Raw genomic sequence first — 19,195 nt, 5'->3', positions numbered from 1 at the left:
ACAGCCCAGGTATGTTGCTGACTTTCCCAGAAGAAGGCAAACAAATATTGACTATTTTGATCTAAAGGGACACTAAAGAAAGCAGAACATGAACCTACAACTTTAAAATATGCAACCCCAGGAGGTACTAGAGATAAAAAGAGTATTTGGTTCTGGTCAGGAAATGACTATTCTATTTATGGCCCCAAGGTCCTGAGTAAATCTATATCCCCACCCATGGGGTAGGGGTATTATGCAAACTTCTTCAAGAGATGATGAGTCCTTTCTCTATTATGCTTTTGACTATTTTTGGCCTTCTTTAGCTTCTGATTTAAGAGAGTTTTGTGCAAGTTTGGGTAAAAATTTAGATAGGTCATTCTGAACCTTAATGAATTCAGCCCCAGTAATCCTGCAAACAACTGGATGTTTGAAACTTAGTTCCCTTTTTATTCTAAAGCTCCTCTCAATTTTGTTCCAGTCGAAGTCTGCCTGAACTGGTCGCTATAGTTCTAAAATATCTTTGATGAAATTATGCCGTCTAGAAAGATAAGTTCACAAACTTGGGTTACAGTATAAGTGTATGTAAACAGAAGCCTGGCCCAGAGGGGCACAGCCTTAGGTTTAAATTTAGACATATCCATAATTTTTTTAATAGGCCAAAGAGTTGCCTGTGCACCTGTGTCTTCTCAGCCCCCTCGCCAACCTAGAGCCTGTGTCTTCCAACTACAAACCCCAATAAGATTTGTGGTTCCAAAGGACAGAAAAGTATGGAGAGACCTCTACCAGAGCCAGACAGTCATGGACAAAGCAAGAGAAGACTGAGGAATGTTCTCATAGGCTTTTTTTTATAATCGCCCCAAACTGGAAACAACCCAGATGTCCTTCAATGGGTGAATAGATAAACTGTGGTATATCCACACTTGTACCATTGTTTGGACTATTACTCAGCAATAAAAAAGAACTGTTAAATCCATGCAACAACTTGGATGGTACTCAAAGATGTTATGCTGAAAAAAAAAAAAGCCAATCTCAAAAGGTTACTGCATAATTCCATTTCTATAACATTCTTAAAATTACAAAATTATACTGATGGAAAATATATCTGTGGTTGTCAAGTTAGAGTGTGGGGAGGGCATAGCTATAAAGGGGTAGCATGAGGGAGTTTAAGGTTATAGAACAGTCTGTATCCTAGTAGGGTGGTGGTTACATGAATCTACACATGTGATAAAACTTCATAGACTGTACAACAACAACAAGAGTGCATGTAAAAACTGACGAAATCCATACAAGATCTGCAGCTTAGTTAATAATGTACCAACATCAATTTCCTGGCCTTAAGAATTCTTATGTAAGATATTATTGGGGAAGCTGGATGAAGGTACACAGGAATTCTTTGGCCTATTTTGCGACTGTGGGTCTAAAATTGTTTCAAAGTAAAGAGTTTACAAAAATTTGAAGCGGCACTGATTCCTGCAAGCAGCACTCAGGAATCTCCTCAGTTTTTACCGGAAAAGATAATATAAACTAAAGCTTCAAGAGTTATAAATTTAATGCATTTTCTGAGCACTGTAATTTCATCTGCTGTGATTTTTATTTGGAAATTATGCTCAGCTATTTTAACTGTAGTGTTGTTACAAATATATTATATACATGGGGGAAAAATCCCTTGGTGAGTTCTCCCCAGGATGGAGTAACTCCTAACCGCCATACAGAGCTCTTGGTTGTAGCTTCCGTCTACCTTTAACCATATCTGCTTCTGCTCCCAGCATGCATTCTGGGGTGAACTGTGTGTAATTCTCTCCATCCTCCTGGTCCATTCCTCTATCCTCTTGACTTTTATTTGCTTGATGAACTTCTTCAAGACCCACCTCCAACTCTGCTTCCTCCACAAAGCCTTCCCTGACCCAGAAAGCAGAATCTCTCCAGCAGCATCCCTTCCTGCATCTGGAGGTTGTAACATGATGTGTCACCCTTTGATTATTTTGTTCACCTGTCTAGCACCCACCCTAGTCGTGAACTCCTCAAGGGCTCAGACTGGGTCCCATTCCTTCTATAGGCCCCATGCCTAGCTCAGTGCCTGGAACACACACTCCATAAATGGTGATAAGTAAGTAAGTGAATCTGAGGTTCTGAAAAGTCCTTAGTAACACATTTTGTTTGTTCTACCCTACCTTTAAAAAAATTTTTTTAAGTGGCTGTTTCTTTTTTATTTATTTATGCACAGGGGATAATTAGACTTACTTATTTACTTATTTTAAATTTATTTTTTAATGGAGTTACTAGGGATTGAACCCAGGACCTTGTGCATGCTAAGCACATACTTTACCACTGAGCTCTACTCACTCCACTGGCCCTGCCTTAATAGAGTAATTTTCAAAAGGGGTTCTGATTATCCACAGTTAAACAGAACAGTAAATTAATATTTAAAACATTTTCCAAACATTCAACTTAGTTAAGACCTTATTATATTAAATTTTTTTCCATTCTTTTTATTCATTACACAGTGTTGTAAAAAGCTTTAGAAAGACCATGAGGTTGCAGTCGTGAGCCTCCTTAGACAGATAAGATCTAGAACTTAAGGACAGGACACAGATTTTCCAAATTTTATTTATTTTTTTTAACATTTTTTATTGATTTATAATCATTTTACAATGTTGTGTCAAATTCCAGTGTTCAGCACAATTTTTCAGTCATTCATGGACATATACACACTCATTGTCACATTTTTTTCTCTGTGAGTTATCATAACATTTTGTGTATATTTCCCTGTGCTATACAGTGTAATCTTGTTTATCTATTCTACAATTTTGAAATCCCAGTCTATCCCTTCCCACCCTCCACCCCCCTGGCAACCACAAGTCTGTATTCTCTGTCTGTGAGTCTATTTCTGTCCTGTATTTATGCTTTGTTTTTGTTTGTTTGTTGTTTGTTTGTTTTTGTTTTTGTTTTTTAGATTCCACATATGAGTGATCTCATATGGCATTTTTCTCTCTTTCTGGCTTACTTCACTTAGAATGATATTCTCCAGGAGCATCCATGTTGCTGCAAATGGCATTATGTTGTCGGTTTTTATGGCTGAGTAGTATTCCATTGTATAAATATACCACATCTTCTTTATCCGGTCACCTGTTGATGGACATTTAGGCTGTTTCCATGTTTTGGCTATTGTAAATAGTGCTTCTATGAACATTTGGGTGCAGGTGTCATCTCCAAATTTTATTGAAAGAAGCAAGATGTTCTTCACCTTGCAAGCAGTCACTCTAGTCCACCTACAATGCTACAGCTGACACAAATGGCCTTGGTGACAAACCCCTGATTTCCCTCTTCAGCATCCTTTTGGGCAAATGGTCTGGGACTCCATAATTGTCTGCAGGTCTAGCTTCTGTCCTCAGATTCCAAGAAAATGACTCAGAGTTTCATCATTTCTTCTTGCACAATCTAATGGCCATTTCTCCATCCAAGGTCTGGTAACTTCATTAAACAAGGCAGGTAACCTCCTTGAAACTGATCCCTCCCTTGGCTCCTGGGACACCACTTACCTCTCCCATTTCCTCTCTTGATTGCATCCTCTAACATTCCTCTAAGATTTAATCATTGGTCTCATGCTCATTTTTCAAATAAAAATAATAATAAACATGTTTCCCATGTCCCAAATTTTCTGTTTCTCTTCACTGCTTTCTGACATCCTGTCATCTTTAAAGGCCTAAATTAGGTGCCATGTTCCCCAGAAACCGTCTAACTTCTGAGCCCTGCTCGTCCTTTATACTCTCCTGGAGCACTTAAAAGCCGAATATACTTTCACTCTTTAGTACTTCATATATTCTGTCTTGTGGGATCTCTTGTTGTTTTATAAATTACTCTTACTTCTTCAACCAAAGACTCCTTAAGGACAAAACTCATGACTTACAATGATCCTGGGTGGGCATGGTGCCTTGTGGAGCACTTCACACATATGGCAGCGGTCAGTAAACGCTTGGTGAGTGAGATTAGAGCAATGTTGCACTCGCTTAGAAAGGGAAATATATGGAAGAAAACCTTTGAAATTTCTTTTCCCTTCTCCTAATGCTTGGGGGCCTAAATCCTGCACTCAAGCTGTGCAAAGTCAAATTGCTCTTCCTGCCACAGTGTGGTGGAATTGGAATGGAAAGAGCATAGGGTTTGGGTGCAGATGGCCTGGGTTCATGCTCTGGCCTTGCCAGTGGTTGATCTTGAGCCTGAGCTTGAGAGCAGGTCACTTGAACCCAGAGTCTTCATTTCCTCATATTCAAAATTGAGATAATAACTAAGGCTTTTTGGAGACAAATGCTATAATCCACAACACTGGTGTTCATGGTGGGAATTTGAGGTAGACGAGGAGGGAAGCTATTTGAAGGTAAGCAGGCCTGATGGTACCTGTCCTAGACATGGCCCCACTGCAGGGGAGCCCCGGACATGGCCCCACTGCAGGGGAGCGACCGTCTCCGGTAGGGTGGGCAGGTGGGATAGAGTCTAGGGGGCGTGAAGGATGGTAGTCTGCATGAGAGGACAGAGACTCAAACGCCGAACCTGGGCAGGTTTGTTCTGGACCTCATCGAGTAGACTTTCTGGTGGAAAGGTTAGAGGATTAAATGAGCAGTCTGTCAAAAAGAGAAGGAAATAAAACTGGTGGACTGGCTGTCAGGGGTGGAGGAAGGAGCTCTAAGAGCAGAGAAGGGCTGGGCTTGGGGTCAAGGGAAAATAGGCTGAACGATTCATAGAATCCAGTCTCAGAGGAGGGGAGAACATGTCCCTTCCACACAGTCTGAAGAAACATCATTTGAAATGAAAATAAAGTGATGTGGTTTGTATGTGCCCCTCAAGACCAGATCGACTTTTGAAGCATGAAAAATCAGCAAGGAAACAGCAGGCCCACTAGGGCTGCAGACACCAGTGTTCTTGCCAACATGTCGCTGCAGCCCCCTTCCCTCTCTATCTTCAGGCTAGCTGCGGGTGGGCCAGCAACCGCCCCCGCCCACGCCTCCAGGAGGCCAGGGGCACAGGGGCTCCCCTTCCCAAGAGGGGTGCATGGAACTAGACAGAGAGCCAGTCCTGGCTGGGGATCCTCCCATCAGGTAGAAAGTTCCATTCTCAGGACCATCCTAAAGCCCTGCCCTGAGGAACCCAGCAGCACCATCTTATATAGTTTCTCTTTCTTTGTATCAGAGGAAGAGGTCTTCTAAAATCTCTTGCTGAACATCCAGAGGCTTCCCACTGCATCTGGTTGTGTGTGGCCAGCAGATGCAGCCAGCCTTCTACTCTCCTCCCTTCTCCTCCAGGTCAGCAGACAGGAAATGTGGCCAGAAAACCATCCTCTCTGAGCCCACCCAAAACCCCACATTGCAGTTCAGCCTCTCCCATTCATTCATTCATTCATTCAGCAACATTTATTGAGCAACTGTTGTCCAGGGCCCTGAGCCCATCCTAATTAAAGAGAGAAACAGACAAAATAGCTCAACACAGGAGCCACAGCCAGAAGCCACACCTGTCCCTGCTCTCTCCCTCCTCAGGACCCTGATGGGAGGGCTGTGGGGAGCTGGTCCTAGGTGCTGGGAAGAACTGAATCAAATGTGACAATCATTCTCTGCCTGCCTTAAAGGTGGCTCAGCCCCCAAAGGCAGAGTGATGATAAGTCTCTGGTTCCCACAGACGGGATCCCTCATCAACCCCACAACCACCCCATGCTCAGTAGTATCATCATTCTGATTCTTCAGACATGATAACTGAGGCTTGAGTACTTCAAACTACTTGCTCAGTCTCACAGGCAGTAAGTGGCAGAGCCTGCAGCCAAGCCGCATCTTCTACAGTGAAACCTCCCTGAACCACACTGCACAGCTTCCAGAATTCTGCTGCTGGTAGCCTGGGTTTGATGGGCGGCTCCCAGCGTGAAAGTTTGTTGACTTAAAAAGTAGATGCTGGAGGAACTTGATCTCCAGTAGAGAACCTTTAGAAAGAAGGGTTTACCCTTCTATCTGCCCACGGAGAAGGACCCTACTAAAAGTGCATTAATTTTAGCAAGTGAGGAGTTCCTTTTACTCCCATCCCAGGTTTCCATTAACCCTTTGAATTATGGCCACATAGAGCAATCTGGCCAGACCTTCCCAAAGGACTTTTTCCTCTGGAAAGTAGCTACAAGGGGCATGGCAGCACTGTCCACAGCTGGCTGGGGAAAGCCTCTTTAAGAGTTCAGATCGTTGTTCAGCAGGACACGTTTAAGACTCCAGTGGCCAGGAGCTCAGCAGTATTCAGAACCTTAGGGAAGAGCAACATGACCTAAAAGTGTGAGAACAGAATCCTGGAGAAGCTCCAGTCTCTACCTGAATCTATACCTTCCAGACCCTGTCCTGGATCCGCTGGAACGGGCTCCTGCATGTTGCCCACCAGCCCCGGAACTACCCTACCTGCCCCATCTCTACATTTGGCTAATTCAGCTTTGGGAGGCTGAGCCTCCCTGTGAGTCAGGGCCTTGCTCAGCCATGAGAAGAAGGTGATTGGCTGGGTCTGCCAGGGCTTTGTGACCCGCCAGCAGGGCTCCTCCAGGCCCTCAGAACCCTTCATCCCAGCCTGCACACATTGCCTCCACGCAACCCTAGAATAACCTGGATGTGTGACCCAGGGGGCAAGAGGTAGCAATTTTGCAGATTTTCCAAACAGGTGACTTCAGCCCCCCTGGGCCAGGGCAGGAAGGGGTAGCCCAGTGACAATGGGCATAGCCCCACGTCAGGAGCAGAAAACGTTTCAGCAAGCTCCTCAGCGTTCTCTCTCTCTCCTGATCCCACGGCATCTGTTCCAGTTTCCTTGGCTGGTAAGATGGCATCTACAGAGCAGAACATATGGGAAATCTGGAGTTGAGAAGGGATCGTGGTCAGAGGCCCAGCTTCAGGAAGCCCAGATGGCTGTCCCCAGGCAGAAGGGGCAGAGAAAAACACAGTACTATAGTCTGCCTCCCTCCTAGACTGGCGTTCCATGGTCCCAGAGGCCTGAAGCTGGATGTGTGTTGGGTGCCTGCTTCTCAAACAGGTGCCTTGGATTCTCACTCTCTGCCCCAGTAACGCTGATAACACTTACTGAATACATACCATATGCCAGGCCATGCTCAACGCTTTGTATACATGACTCACTCAGTCCTCCTAACGAGCTCTATAAAGTGGGGACTGTTACTGTCCCCATTTTATGGATGAGGAAACTGAGGCCCAAAGTCAAACAGCTAGAAAACGTTATAGCCAGGATTTGAACCTAAGTTGTCTGACTGGAGATCTAGTATTCTTAAAGCAGCACCTTTTTGGAGCCTGCTGGAGGCACACCCACCACCCACTGCAGGACAGAAAGACCTGGGTGTCCCTCATAGCTGTGGAGGACAGAGGGTAGAGACCTGGGAACTGCAGGGGGTTCTTCTACGGACCAAAGAATTAGAGAAGACTGGGGGCCCCTGAATTATCTTCAAGATATATTTGTGGAAGATAGATTTCCACTGAAAAGTTAAAAACAAAAAGCCAAAATTAGGGGAGGGTATAGCTCAGTGGTAGAGTGTGTGATTGGCATGCATGAAGTTCTGGGTTCAATCCCCAGTATCTCCATTAAAATAAATAAACCTAATTACCCCTCCACCCCCCCCCAAAAAAAAACCAAAAAAGAACAGGATATCTTAGGGGGAAGGTATAGCTCAGTGGTAGAGCATGTGCTTAGCATGCACAAGGTTGTGGGTTCAGTTCCCAGTACCTCTATCAACTAAAAATTTTTTTAAACAAAATTAGATTTTAGATTTAGGCCAGTGATAAGGTTATTAAATATTAGAGAGTGAGCTTTCAGAGTTATACAGACCTATTTATGATTTAGGATATAAATGCCTGTCTCTAAGGCAGTCCTAGGTATCTGGGAAGGAGCCGGATGGTCTCTAGAAACTCTTTGAGGCCATGGGATGTTGAGATTTGGTCTTGATGACCATATTCAAGGCCTCAGGCAACAGAATGACCAGCAGCTCCACCTCTCCTGATGAGAGCTGTAACTGCCTTTCCCATTACCAGGGATGCACTGTGAACCTTACGGTCCTCGCTTAGGAAATGATTTAGCAAAATCACCAGATTAAACCTCCTCAGCTTTTCTTTCCTTTGACTCCAGACCTGATAGCAGGAGTCAAGACCCTGCAGAGTAGGCTTTTCCCAAGGCCACGTCCTCAGTCTGATCCTCATTTGGAGTTTCCAGATGACCTGGAGGGTGACATGCCACCACCAATCAGGGGCTGTTTCTCCTGACAGTCACCATGTGCCAAAGGCCATGGCAGAAACACAGGGGTGGGTTTGGAAGACCCTGCTGTTGTAGCCCTTGGAACAGAGCCTGCCCACTCTGGGTGGTTGCCTACCATTCTCTCAGGGGAGGTGAAGCAGCCCTTGGTAACAGATGTGTTAACTTCAAGAGTTTTCTCGGATATTGTTTCTGCTGTAATTGGAGGCAACTGGTCCACTTAGGGCCAGATGCTTGGGCAGATGCTTTATATTCCTCCACCCCTGGAAGCTGGTCTGGTTTGAGTCTAGGCCTGAATCAACCACCAGTACACAAGATCATCAGAAGTTGGACCCATTGATGAGTTTCACTTATGGCTTTTGGGAATTGGGAAGCTGGTTGAGTCGAGTCCAGAATCTTAGAGCAGACCCAGTGCCTTGGCCACTCCAGCTGGTCCAGCTCTTAGAGCACATCCAGATCAGGACTAAGCACTCCACTCAAGCCCCTGCCCTGACACCATCATGTTTTGACCAAACCCGGCTTCCTCTTTGGAATACCAGATCAAAGTTAAGGACTCTCCTTTTTCAAAATTGAGCTAGGGAGAGGGGGATTTGGGAATGGGAGGAACTTTTAAAGGAGTCTTTGCTCAGGACCTAGGTGCCACCTGCTGGCCATAATTTAGTTGTATTTATGGGGCCAAATCCAAAGAAAAATTAATACAAGGGCATCCTGCCCTCCCCATCATGAGGGATAAGGGAACTAGGAGGCTTGTTTCTTCATGACCCTCTGGAAAGTGTGAGAATCCTTGCAGAGACCCCTGAGTGCCTTGGATGAGTCCTCCTGAGCCAAAATGAACCCCAGGGGGGCCAGAGAGTAGCATCACCTGAAAGAAACCAGAGCCGGTTCTGAGGGGGAGACAAGACTCTGATCCTTGTATCAGCTGCCCACCCACACCCATCTCACCCTCCCACCCAACTCCATCTGACCCCCACCCACTTCCCCAAAAGCCACACAGGATGTAAAAAGCATGATCGGTGGTTGGGCCCTGGAAGGAGCCATTTTTTCCAACTTCCTTCTTACAGGCATTGTTCCACTTTGGGGGCCCTAGATTCAGACTGATCAAAGGTGTGGAAAATGCCCTCCCATCATTAGGCATGGACAGAGCTGAGAATTTCTAGCCAAGCTGGGAAGACATAGGCCTTTTTAAGGACCTGTGTAGCTCTTAGTGACTCTTAGAGCCTGATAGCAAAGTCTTTAGTTGTGTTCTAGAAGGGAAGCTGGAGATTTTTCCTATGTACCATGGAGGAAGATGGCTAACACTGTCCTCCCAGGGAGGGGCAAAACATCCCAATATTCCCAGCCTGTACCACTGCAATGCAGGCCAGGCAATCCCAGCCAAGGACATGCATCAGACGACGACTGTGGTTCTAATACCTGGCTGTGCACCAGAATCACCTGGAGTGTTTTTTAAATTATGTAGATATAAAATATATGTGTGTATAACTATATATGTAATACACTACATATATTATACAGTCAGCCCTCCATATTTGCAGGTTCCACGTTCACGGATTCAACCAAACACAGATGGAAAACATTTGAAAAAAAAATTCCAGAAAGTTCCAAAAAGTAAAACTTGAATTTGCCATGAACCAGCAACTACTTACAAAGCATTTACATTGTATTAGGTATTATAAGTAATCTAGAAATGATTTAAAGTATACTGGAGGATGTGCATAAGTTATATATGCAAATACTACACCATTTTACATAAGGGCCTTGAACATCTGCAGATTTTGGTATCCACAAGGGGCCTGGAACCAAACCCCCATGGATATTGAGACCTAGCTGTATTGTATATTATATATAAGTATATTGGTATATAATGTATAGTATGTTATATATATTTATATATACTGTATATGTATATGTACCATATTATATATAAACATATTAGTATATATTTATATAATGTATATATATAATTGTATATACACTATATAATAATGTAGTTACATATATAGAAATAGTCACACGCGTGCGCGCACACACACACACACACACACACACACACACGTGCACTTCTGGAAAGTCTCTGCAGGAGAATCGGATTTACTCTCCCTGTGAAGAACCATGGTGGGGCGCATGGAGCAGGCCTGAACCCTCAGCCTGTCCAGTGCTGTGGAACCCCAGGAAGGCTGCCCTCAGGCTGGAACACCCTTGAAGCTCAAATGATTTCAGTCAAAGACTGGAGGACTAGTTTGGATTATGACCAGTGCTTCTGCTTTTCTTCAATAATCAGCCCTTGAAACTCATACACAGTAAACAGGAATAAAATCCCTAAAGTGGCTCAGAAACTCCCAGGACCAACCTAAGACCACCCTATACCTCCCAGAACCACCCCTGACCAGCCCAGGCTCTGTGCCCCAGGGGCCTAGGGCCAGAACAGCCCCCAAGGCTTCCTGGAGAAATGAGCCCCTAAGCCTGTGGAAGGCCAGTATCCAGAATAGCTTGTCCCCTCTGCACGCAGGTCCCAGCAGGCCTTTGCAGGCCCCTGAAGGCCTGGCAGGGTCTGACCATTCATGCTGGGGCCAAATCCATTCCTTGCCTGCGCGTGCCCTCTCCCTCCTGGCTTCCTATAGCACTTAATGTTTTCACCACACTTTCGGGCATCCAGTTATACTGTTCTGTATGTTGGTCTCCACAGCAGGAGAGACTCCTTGAGGACAGGGGCAGTTCTTTTCTATTTCTCAGAGTCCCTAACTACTCATCCAAATACAATGCAATTTCCTTAACCCTACCCATCTGCCTCCTTAATCAAGTTTGGTGTCCATCCACTCCTGCCGTGCCTGCTCAGGTTACCTTAGGTGAGTTCCCGGGAAACTGGGAAGCACCCTCCTAACTCCAGTCTCTGTGATTGTTGCTCACTGACAATTGGTCTGAAACCCAAAAGTGAATGAAACAGCTTGGCCATTGAGGAGCTCCCAGTCAGGTGGAAGAGAGACACAAAAGTGATTTCAAGAGAACGTGATCAACGCCGTGGTTGAGTTTGCTCAGGGTGCTATAGAAACACAGAGGAGGGCCGTGTCTCCCTGCACAGGGGTTCAGAGAACATTTCATGGAGGAGATGGTGCCCAACCTGAGTCCTAAAACTGAGGAGGGGAGGGGAGGTCCAGGCCAGAAGGTGATAAAAGACAATTCAGAAAGAGGAGAGAAAGTAAGGAGGTGTCACTCACTCATTCAACAAATTTGCTGAATACCTTGCCTGTCACCAGCCTGGAAACACCACTCCTGGCTTTGAGGTGCTTGTTGACAAAGGAGGCAGGCATTTAAACTGTCCAGTGGTTAGCGCAAGGGTCAGATTACAGGGCAGTGGCTCAGAAACATTGTGTAAGAGGATACTCAAGTGCAGTCAAAATTACTCTTGGAAATCTCTAGAATTGTCAGCTCCTGAGTCCTTAGAAACTCCCAAGACAATAATTTTTGTTTCTCTTGGCTTTTTGGCCCTGTCTGGCCTCCCTTTCCCTGGACAATAAAGGACAAGGTCTATTTTTAAAAGGAGGAAGACAAGGAATAAACAAGATTTCTCGATTTTTCTTCAAAAACTGTTTGCAGTTAACTGTGCATTTGGTGAGGTTCCATTATATATACTTGGGCTGGGGCCATGGGGGAAGCACAGCCTAGCAGGTGCCAGCTGAGCCTCTGAGCAGCTATTCGGATTTGTGCCTGCAGACCCTCTTGGTCAAGTGCAGTTTCTGACACAGTAGGTCTGGGGTGAGGCTCAAGAATTGGAATTTCTAACAAGCTGATGCCTGTAGAGCATCAGTGCTGCTCCAGAGACCACAGTTTGAGAACCTCTGGAGCAGAGAATGCATGGACTCTGCAAGCGGGGGCTGCGTTCCAGGCAGAGGGTGAGTAGGGAGCTGCCCATGGCTCCAGACTCGGGGACCAAAGTAGGAGACAGGACTGGAGACGGAAGGCCAATTTAGGAGTTTGATCAGTGATGGGAGGGGGTCACATTATAAGGGCAGATGCCCACAGGGGACAGAGAAGTGAGCTGGGTGTATTCTTCCTTCACAGAGACACTTTGCATATGAAATCTAGAGAAATATTGTTCACTCTAGAAATATGTACTCTCACAATTCTTGACATACACAGTCCTTTTGGTCTGGTTTTCCATTTCTGAGTAAGACCTAGTTACAAGAAATAGTTCCCTCTTCTCTTAACGGTGCAAGTCAGTGATAAACAGCAACTGACCCTTGATCTCTGGGGGAGTGGGGGAAGGGTAAGGAGGCGCTCATGCCTACTGGCCAGAGGGGGGCGCCTCTGCTCAGCTCCAACTGTAGGTTACTGTGCAGGAACATAGGCCCAGGGTTGCCAGAAGAAGGCAGAAGTCCCAAATTGTTTGTGTCAAACTTCCCAACTTTAAAATAGGGCACTAATTCAGAAGTGTTTCCAACACTGTGAGTGCTAAACAGTTCAAGTCTGGAAGGCAAATCCAGCCAATAGGTGTCTTGTTTTTTGACTGCTGATGGAAAGGGCTTTAAGCTGGGGAGCGGTGTGGCCAGGGCTGCTTTCACATAGATTCTGACCGCAGCAGTGTCAGGGATGGATTGGGGGAAGGAGAGACTGGAGGCTGAAGGGCCTTCCAGGCGGCTTCTGCTAGCCCTGGCCAGAGAGAGTGGATGCAGAAACCCCGAGGTGGCGGGAGAGGTGGCGAAGAGCAGGGCCTGCTGGGAAGGTAGAGCTGCTGGACTTGATGAATGGCTGACTGGGAAGACACCCCCTCCAGGTTTCCAACACAGGCGACTGGGTGACTGGTGGGAACATTCACTGCAGTAACAAACACAGGAGCAGAAGCACATGTGAAGGGAAGTCTCTGGATAAGTGGAATTGAGGTGCCTGTGGGTTGGCCAGAAGGCCGCAGGGATATGGGGTCTGAAGTCAGAGAAAACTCTGTTCAGGTACTGTCTGATTAAAATCCTCTAATGGCTTCCCTTTTTTAAGCAGAAAGTCCAGGCTCCTCATGGTAAACAAAGCCAGTCCATTCCAACGTCACTGCACCACACCCCACACAAACACCCGCTCCCAGGCCCGCTGAACGCCCAGAGTCCAGAATGAGCCATGCCTTTGTTCTTGCTCGTCCTGTGGCCTGCAAGGACCCCTTACCCCACCCCCTTGTATGTCACCCCACCCCCTTGTATGTTCAGGGAATTCCTACTCCTTTCCAGCTGCTCTGAAGCCTTCGCAGACTCCGTCAAGCAGGAGAGATCACTCCCTTCTTGGTGCCATCCCTGAACTCAGCCCCTGCTGCTTTTCCTGCCCCACAGCAGATTTGCTTGTCCCTAAACTCCGCGGAGGCAGAGACACATCTGACCTCACCAGTTCTTATCACATGCCTAGCATATAGTAGACACTCACCAAACGTGTAAAGGGTGAATAAGTACCCCTTCTCCAGGAGGTAAACTGCTGGTTGGGGGAAAGATGCTTCTCACTCTCCAAGGGAACATACAACTCTTTCTCCCCTTGCAACTAAAGAACAGCACAAGGGCTGACCTTGCCTTTCTTCTTTCTTGGCAGCTGGGGTATGGCCGTCAATGTGTACTCCACGTCTGTGACCAGTGAGAATCTGAGTCGCCATGATATGCTTGCATGGGTCAATGACTCTCTGCACCTCAACTATACCAAGATAGAACAGCTCTGCTCAGGTAGGAGGCTGGGATGCGGGAAGTGGGCCCTGCTGGAGGGCAAGAGAGGGAAGGCGGGAGGCAGAACACCCACAGCAGAGAATGTAGCTGGTAATTAGCATTAAGGAGGAGAGCTGCAGAGCCCTCAACTAGTCAAAGTGTTTGCAGTTGAAGTAAGGAGATAAATAGGGGTCTCCGTAGAATGAAAAGATTCAGAAGTGAAAAGCAGGAGAGTCGCAGTGAAGGGCTGCGGGAGGGGTGGGGCAGTGGGGGCAGGCGGTGAAGCTAGAGGTTATCAGCACTTGAGGTCCAGTGTAGCTGCTGGGGGTCCCAACTGCAGCTCTTCTTGTAGTGCAACCCTAGGCAAGTCACTCCACCTCTCTGGGCCTCAGTTTTCCCACCCATAAATAGAGATGACATCAGCTATCTAGCCAGGGTTGCAGTTGGGATTAAATTACATACATGCAGTGTTTGAGACAGTGCTGGTACATAACTGTGTCAATACATAGTAATCGCTCTCATCCTGGGAATTCTGGCCGTGTCTGTCCTGCAAGTAGGACTGGCCCTGGGCCTGGGAACAAGGAGAGACAAGAGGAGACTGGGGAGTTCAGAGGCGTAGGCACCCATGGGCCTGGGGAAGTGAAAGCGAGCAGCCCGGGCTTCCCCGCAGGGGCAGCCTACTGCCAGTTCATGGACATGCTCTTCCCCGGCTGCGTGCACTTGAGGAAGGTGAAGTTCCAGGCCAAGCTAGAGCACGAATACATCCACAACTTCAAGGTGCTGCAAGCAGCTTTCAAGAAGATGGGTGTTGACAAAGTAGGTGCCTGTGCTCTGAGGGGCCCCAAGAAGCTGTGTGACCCCAGGGAAGAAGACGGCCCGCCAGCTGGGGCAGGAAGGGCTGCTGGGGTCATTCCAGCTCTCACCCCTCTCCACCCTCCGACTCTCCAGAGGGAATGTTCCCCCAGGTCAAACCCCACAACATTTGACATCCCATCCTGATGACCTTCCTGTCCCTTCCTCCTCTCTGGACCCTACACCCCAGCACTTGAGGCTCGGTATACTACTCCTATAAAGTTCCTCCTCTGTAGGGCCTGAGAAAAGTCTCAGCTCACTCTACTGCCTCGATGGCCCAGGACCCTGGTTCCGGCAGCCCTCACTCCCCATGCAGGCAGCAGCACCAAGGGATGTCTCCCCACACATTTCCTCCTGTGCCTGGAGGAAAGGGCTGTCTCTGGACCCCGGGCCAGCCCTGGCAGCCTACTCATCTGCTCTGGTGCCACGGGAGGGGGGCCAGGTGGAGAAGGTGGAGGATGCTGCAGCCCAGGGGCTGGCTTTCCTGAGAGCAGAGGCCCTCTCACAGAGGAAGGCAGCCCTCCAGCAGCAGGAGGTTAAAGTTCTCTGCTTATGTGGTCTATTTCAGATCATTCCTGTAGAGAAATTAGTGAAAGGAAAATTCCAAGATAATTTTGAGTTTATTCAGTGGTTTAAGAAATTCTTTGACGCAAACTATGATGGAAAGGATTACAACCCTCTGCTGGCGCGGCAGGGCCAGGACGTAGCACCACCTCCTAACCCAGGTGATCAGATCTTCAACAAATCCAAGAAACTCATTGGCACAGCAGGTAACGTGCCCGAGCTGGGGGAGGGAGTATGGGGGGCCGGGCCGGCAGGGCTCTACAGCCAGGAGTGCCCCCAGGGCCACCGGCCCGGCCCTGCCAGCCTAGAGGAGACTGTTATCACGGAGTTCAGATGACGCCGTCTGCTGCCCGCTTAGACCTGGGGGAGTCACAGTAGGGAGGACAGGGCTCCAAAGATTGCTACAGGAGAGCAACCGGCACCAGCCAAGGTGGCAGCTGGTGGTGGGAGGCTCCAGGGCACTTCCTTCTGTGGCCCCAGCTAACTTGTTTGCCTCGTGGATGATGAGGCATGGTTCCTCCATCCTGGTCCATCCAGGCCAAGGGCCCGGTGCCAGCACTACAGACTCTTCCTGCCGCCTGCCCACTGGACGCCTGGGATGGGAGTTTACCGAGCTTGACCGTATCTTCTACCGTTCCAAAAGCCCACTGCCCAAAGTCCTCGAGAGCTGAGTCTCTAGAAACCAGGCATTGTCTGGGTTCTGGAAGAGAGGGGGAAAAAGCAACAGGGCCTTTGGGGGATACGAGGGTCGGCGAGATAAAGAGAGAGGAGCAGCCCCAGCCCGCATCTGAACCCGTCATAGCAGAGCGACTCCTCTGTTTGCGCTGCTGCCCTGCCTGGGCCTGCCCCCACTCACCTGCTTGCTTTGCATTAGAAGCTCTGTCTTGGGAGCTGCCATAGCTAAAAAACAAGTGGCCACAGCATGCTGGGTGTGCGGGGGAGGAGCTGGGGGCCGGAGTCAGCCCAGCAGAGGGTACAGAGCCTGTCCTGAGGCGGGGGGCCCACAGGGGCAGGGCCAGGCTTCTGTTGTCTCCTCCAGTCTTGAGACTCTGAGGTCACCCACAGGGAGGGTGGCTGTGGGCTGGGGCTTCTGTGAGGAAGGATTCAGTGAGAGCCAGACTTGAGACCCTGTGCCGGCTGCTTTTCCTCAGGCCCCAGCTATCAGTCTAAGAGGGTCCTCAACCCTCCAGCCCCACTCCCCAAATTCGCCATCCCAGTTTCCCTCACCTCCCCATCAGGCCAGCTCTCCTCCCTCCCCACACCTTCCAACTTCTTTAGTTCCCTAGTCCCTGCTCTCCCAGGCTTGTCAGAGGGCTGCCCAGCTGCTGTGGTGTCCCGTGTGGCCGTGGCTTGGCGCCTAGATGTAGATGCCCATCCTGAGCGGGAGAGGGGGAGGGCGAGAGTGCCTGCTTTTCGCATGGGCCTGCCCAGCAGTCACACCAGGCTGTCTCATGTCATGTGAACTATGGGCTCGTGTGGCCCCATCTGACTTTTCTCCTCTGGGCAGTTCCACAGAGGACGTCCCCCACAGGCCCCAAAAATACGCAGACCTCTGGCCGGCTGAGCAACGTGGCTCCACCCTGCATCCTCCGGAAGAATCCTCCATCAGCCCGAAATGGTGGCCATGAGACTGATGCCCAGATTCTTGAACTCAACCAGCAGGTGAGTGGGGTGAACAAGGCCAGCTGAGACAGCCCTGCCACAAAAGCCAGGCCCCTGGGGCGTCAGGTGGGAAGGGAGTCTGGGGGAGGGGGCTCTGGTTTGAATGCCACCTTCTCCCCGAGCAGCTATTGGACTTGAAGCTGACAGTGGACGGGCTGGAGAAGGAGCGTGACTTCTACTTCAGCAAACTTCGAGATATTGAGCTCATCTGCCAGGAACACGAAAGTGAGAACAGCCCTGTCATCTCGGGCATCATTGGCATTCTCTATGCCACCGAGGTGAGATCTGCCAGCACCTGCTGGGGCTTCCCCCATCCCGCCCAGCCCCAAGACCTGAAGGGGTGGGCCCGGAAGGAGCCTTGGAGAACGTGGGCTGAGGAGGGCAACGAGCTGAAGTCACCAGTCCGAGGTCACGTAGAGCATGAGCAGGGGGAGCAGGACTAGAACTCAGACCCTGGCCCCCAAGCTGCCTATAGGAGTCCATACCCTCAGCCTGCAGGCCGGCTCACCACTTCTCTCCCTTCCCACCCTCCAGGAAGGATTCGCACCCCCTGAGGACGATGAGATTGAGGAACACCAACAGGAAGACCAGGACGAGTACTGAGGGCAGCTCCAGCCCTGGCTGACTGCACGGCTTTCCGTGCCTCCCCACCCCGCTCCCACCCCCACATTATAATCCTTTCCTGACAGCCAGTCGGCCGGGTGCTTTGTGTCAGTGCCGCAGCTTTCGGGAGCCTGGCAAGCAGGGCTTAGGGGGACGGGGCAGGTGAGCAGGCAGAGGCCCCTCCTCCTGTGGCACAGGCCCAGTGGGCGGGACCCCTGCCCACTCCCCACCCCTATTTATTTCCGTTGTCTTTATGCTATGTCAGCCAACACTTCCCAGGGTGGCACTGCCACCCACCCCAGCCAGCCGCCTGCTCCCCTGACAGCCAGCAGCTGTATATTTGACAAAGTCATTGGTATATTTTTACTTACTGGATTTTCCTTGCACTTTACCTGTTCTTTTCCCAGGGCTGACAGCACGGGCTCCAGGGCAGCATGCCTGGCTTGGCTTCCCTTCCCCATTGCCAGGGCCATGGCAGGACTCACCGATTCTTATTTATTTTGTCTTTTGACTTCCCAGTAGTTGAGGGGAAGGCCGATGATGTCAGGAGAGGGATGGGGGACTGAGGAGGGGGTACCTTAGGCCCTGGTGGTCAGGGAGAGGGAGGGGAGCGTGCGAGGGATGAAAACGACCTCCTGGCACCAGGCTCACCCACCCTTGGCCCCTGCCCCCAGCACTGAAGCCCAGCACTGCCCCGAGGCCCCCAGCCACTCTCCCTGCAGCTTGGTTCATACCACACAGACTCTGCCTGGACCTTCCTGTACGTCTGCCTCCTCTCTGCCCGCCTCCCCAACCTCTGCCCCTCGGGCCACCCAGCCTGTATATGTGTTCACTTTTATTTAAATAAACTTGTGTGGTAAAAGTCCATGCCATGTCTCCCTCAACTGAGCCACAACCTGGTCTCAGTGCTTTCCTCCCGAGCAGCCGCCTCTTCAGATGTGATGGCCGTGGAGCTCAGCACCACTGCTGTCCTCCCTCTGGCCCAGAAACGACCACTGGCTTCACCTCAGAGCCAAGCTCCGACCTGGTCCCCATCTCCCAACACTGCTGCCAGGCCTCTTAGAGAAGGCACAGGGGCCCCGACCCCCAGTCCCTGAAGAGGAATGAAATTCAAGGCCATGGCCGTGATGATGGGCAGCTCTGGGGTAATGGGGGACCTGACTGAGAGGTGCTGCGTTTCAGTCTCCTTTGGGCTGGTAAGACTGCATATTGTCCCCCACCCTTGTCGAAGCTCACACACTCCACAACAGTGATCCAGATGGGGGCAAGGGCTCATGTGACAGAGCTGAGTGGGTTACAAAGAGCAAGCAGCTCTAAGCACCAAAGCCAGAAGGACAGCAATGTCCAAGGGGTCCCTTCTACAGAACAGGCTCTAATGGGAACCAGCAGCAGGGAACTCTGTCACATTCACACAGGCCTGCGTTCCTGGTGGGCGCCCTGGCCAAGCACCATCATAACCAATGTCCTGGAGGCCCAACAGGGACTGAGGGTGCTGAAATCAATGTGGTACCAGGCCCATTCAAACAGAGCCTTGGTTGCCATATAGACCAGCTCCTCATTTACTGATGAGGGGACTGAGACCTGCATGTGACATGGCTCACTCGAGGTGGTAA

The 19,195-nt window shown here is 49.4% G+C and overlaps 1 protein-coding gene across 2 annotated transcripts in view; it reads left to right on the top strand.

Annotated features, from left to right (window-relative positions):
* The window catches only part of MAPRE3 (microtubule associated protein RP/EB family member 3), a 48,338-nt gene extending 29,891 nt beyond the window's left edge, over positions 1-18,447 (top strand). The window contains exons 2-7 of one of the 2 annotated variants that reach the window (XM_031466733.2): positions 13,795-13,922; positions 14,572-14,717; positions 15,322-15,478; positions 16,825-16,979; positions 17,105-17,257; positions 17,514-18,447. In XM_031466733.2, the coding sequence (XP_031322593.1) occupies positions 13,802-13,922; positions 14,572-14,717; positions 15,322-15,478; positions 16,825-16,979; positions 17,105-17,257; positions 17,514-17,582 (801 nt within the window). In that variant the 5' untranslated portion in view covers positions 13,795-13,801 and the 3' untranslated portion in view covers positions 17,583-18,447. Of the gene's footprint in view, positions 1-13,794; positions 13,923-14,571; positions 14,718-15,321; positions 15,524-16,824; positions 16,980-17,104; positions 17,258-17,513 lie in introns of both variants that reach the window. The other variant, XM_031466734.2, reaches the window with a different exon arrangement.
* Positions 18,448-19,195: the final 748 nt, after the last annotated feature.

This window comes from Camelus dromedarius, chromosome 15, assembly GCF_036321535.1.
Source record: "Camelus dromedarius isolate mCamDro1 chromosome 15, mCamDro1.pat, whole genome shotgun sequence".
Lineage (NCBI taxonomy): Eukaryota > Metazoa > Chordata > Mammalia > Artiodactyla > Camelidae > Camelus > Camelus dromedarius.
This window is presented reverse-complemented; position numbering and strand designations above follow the sequence as displayed.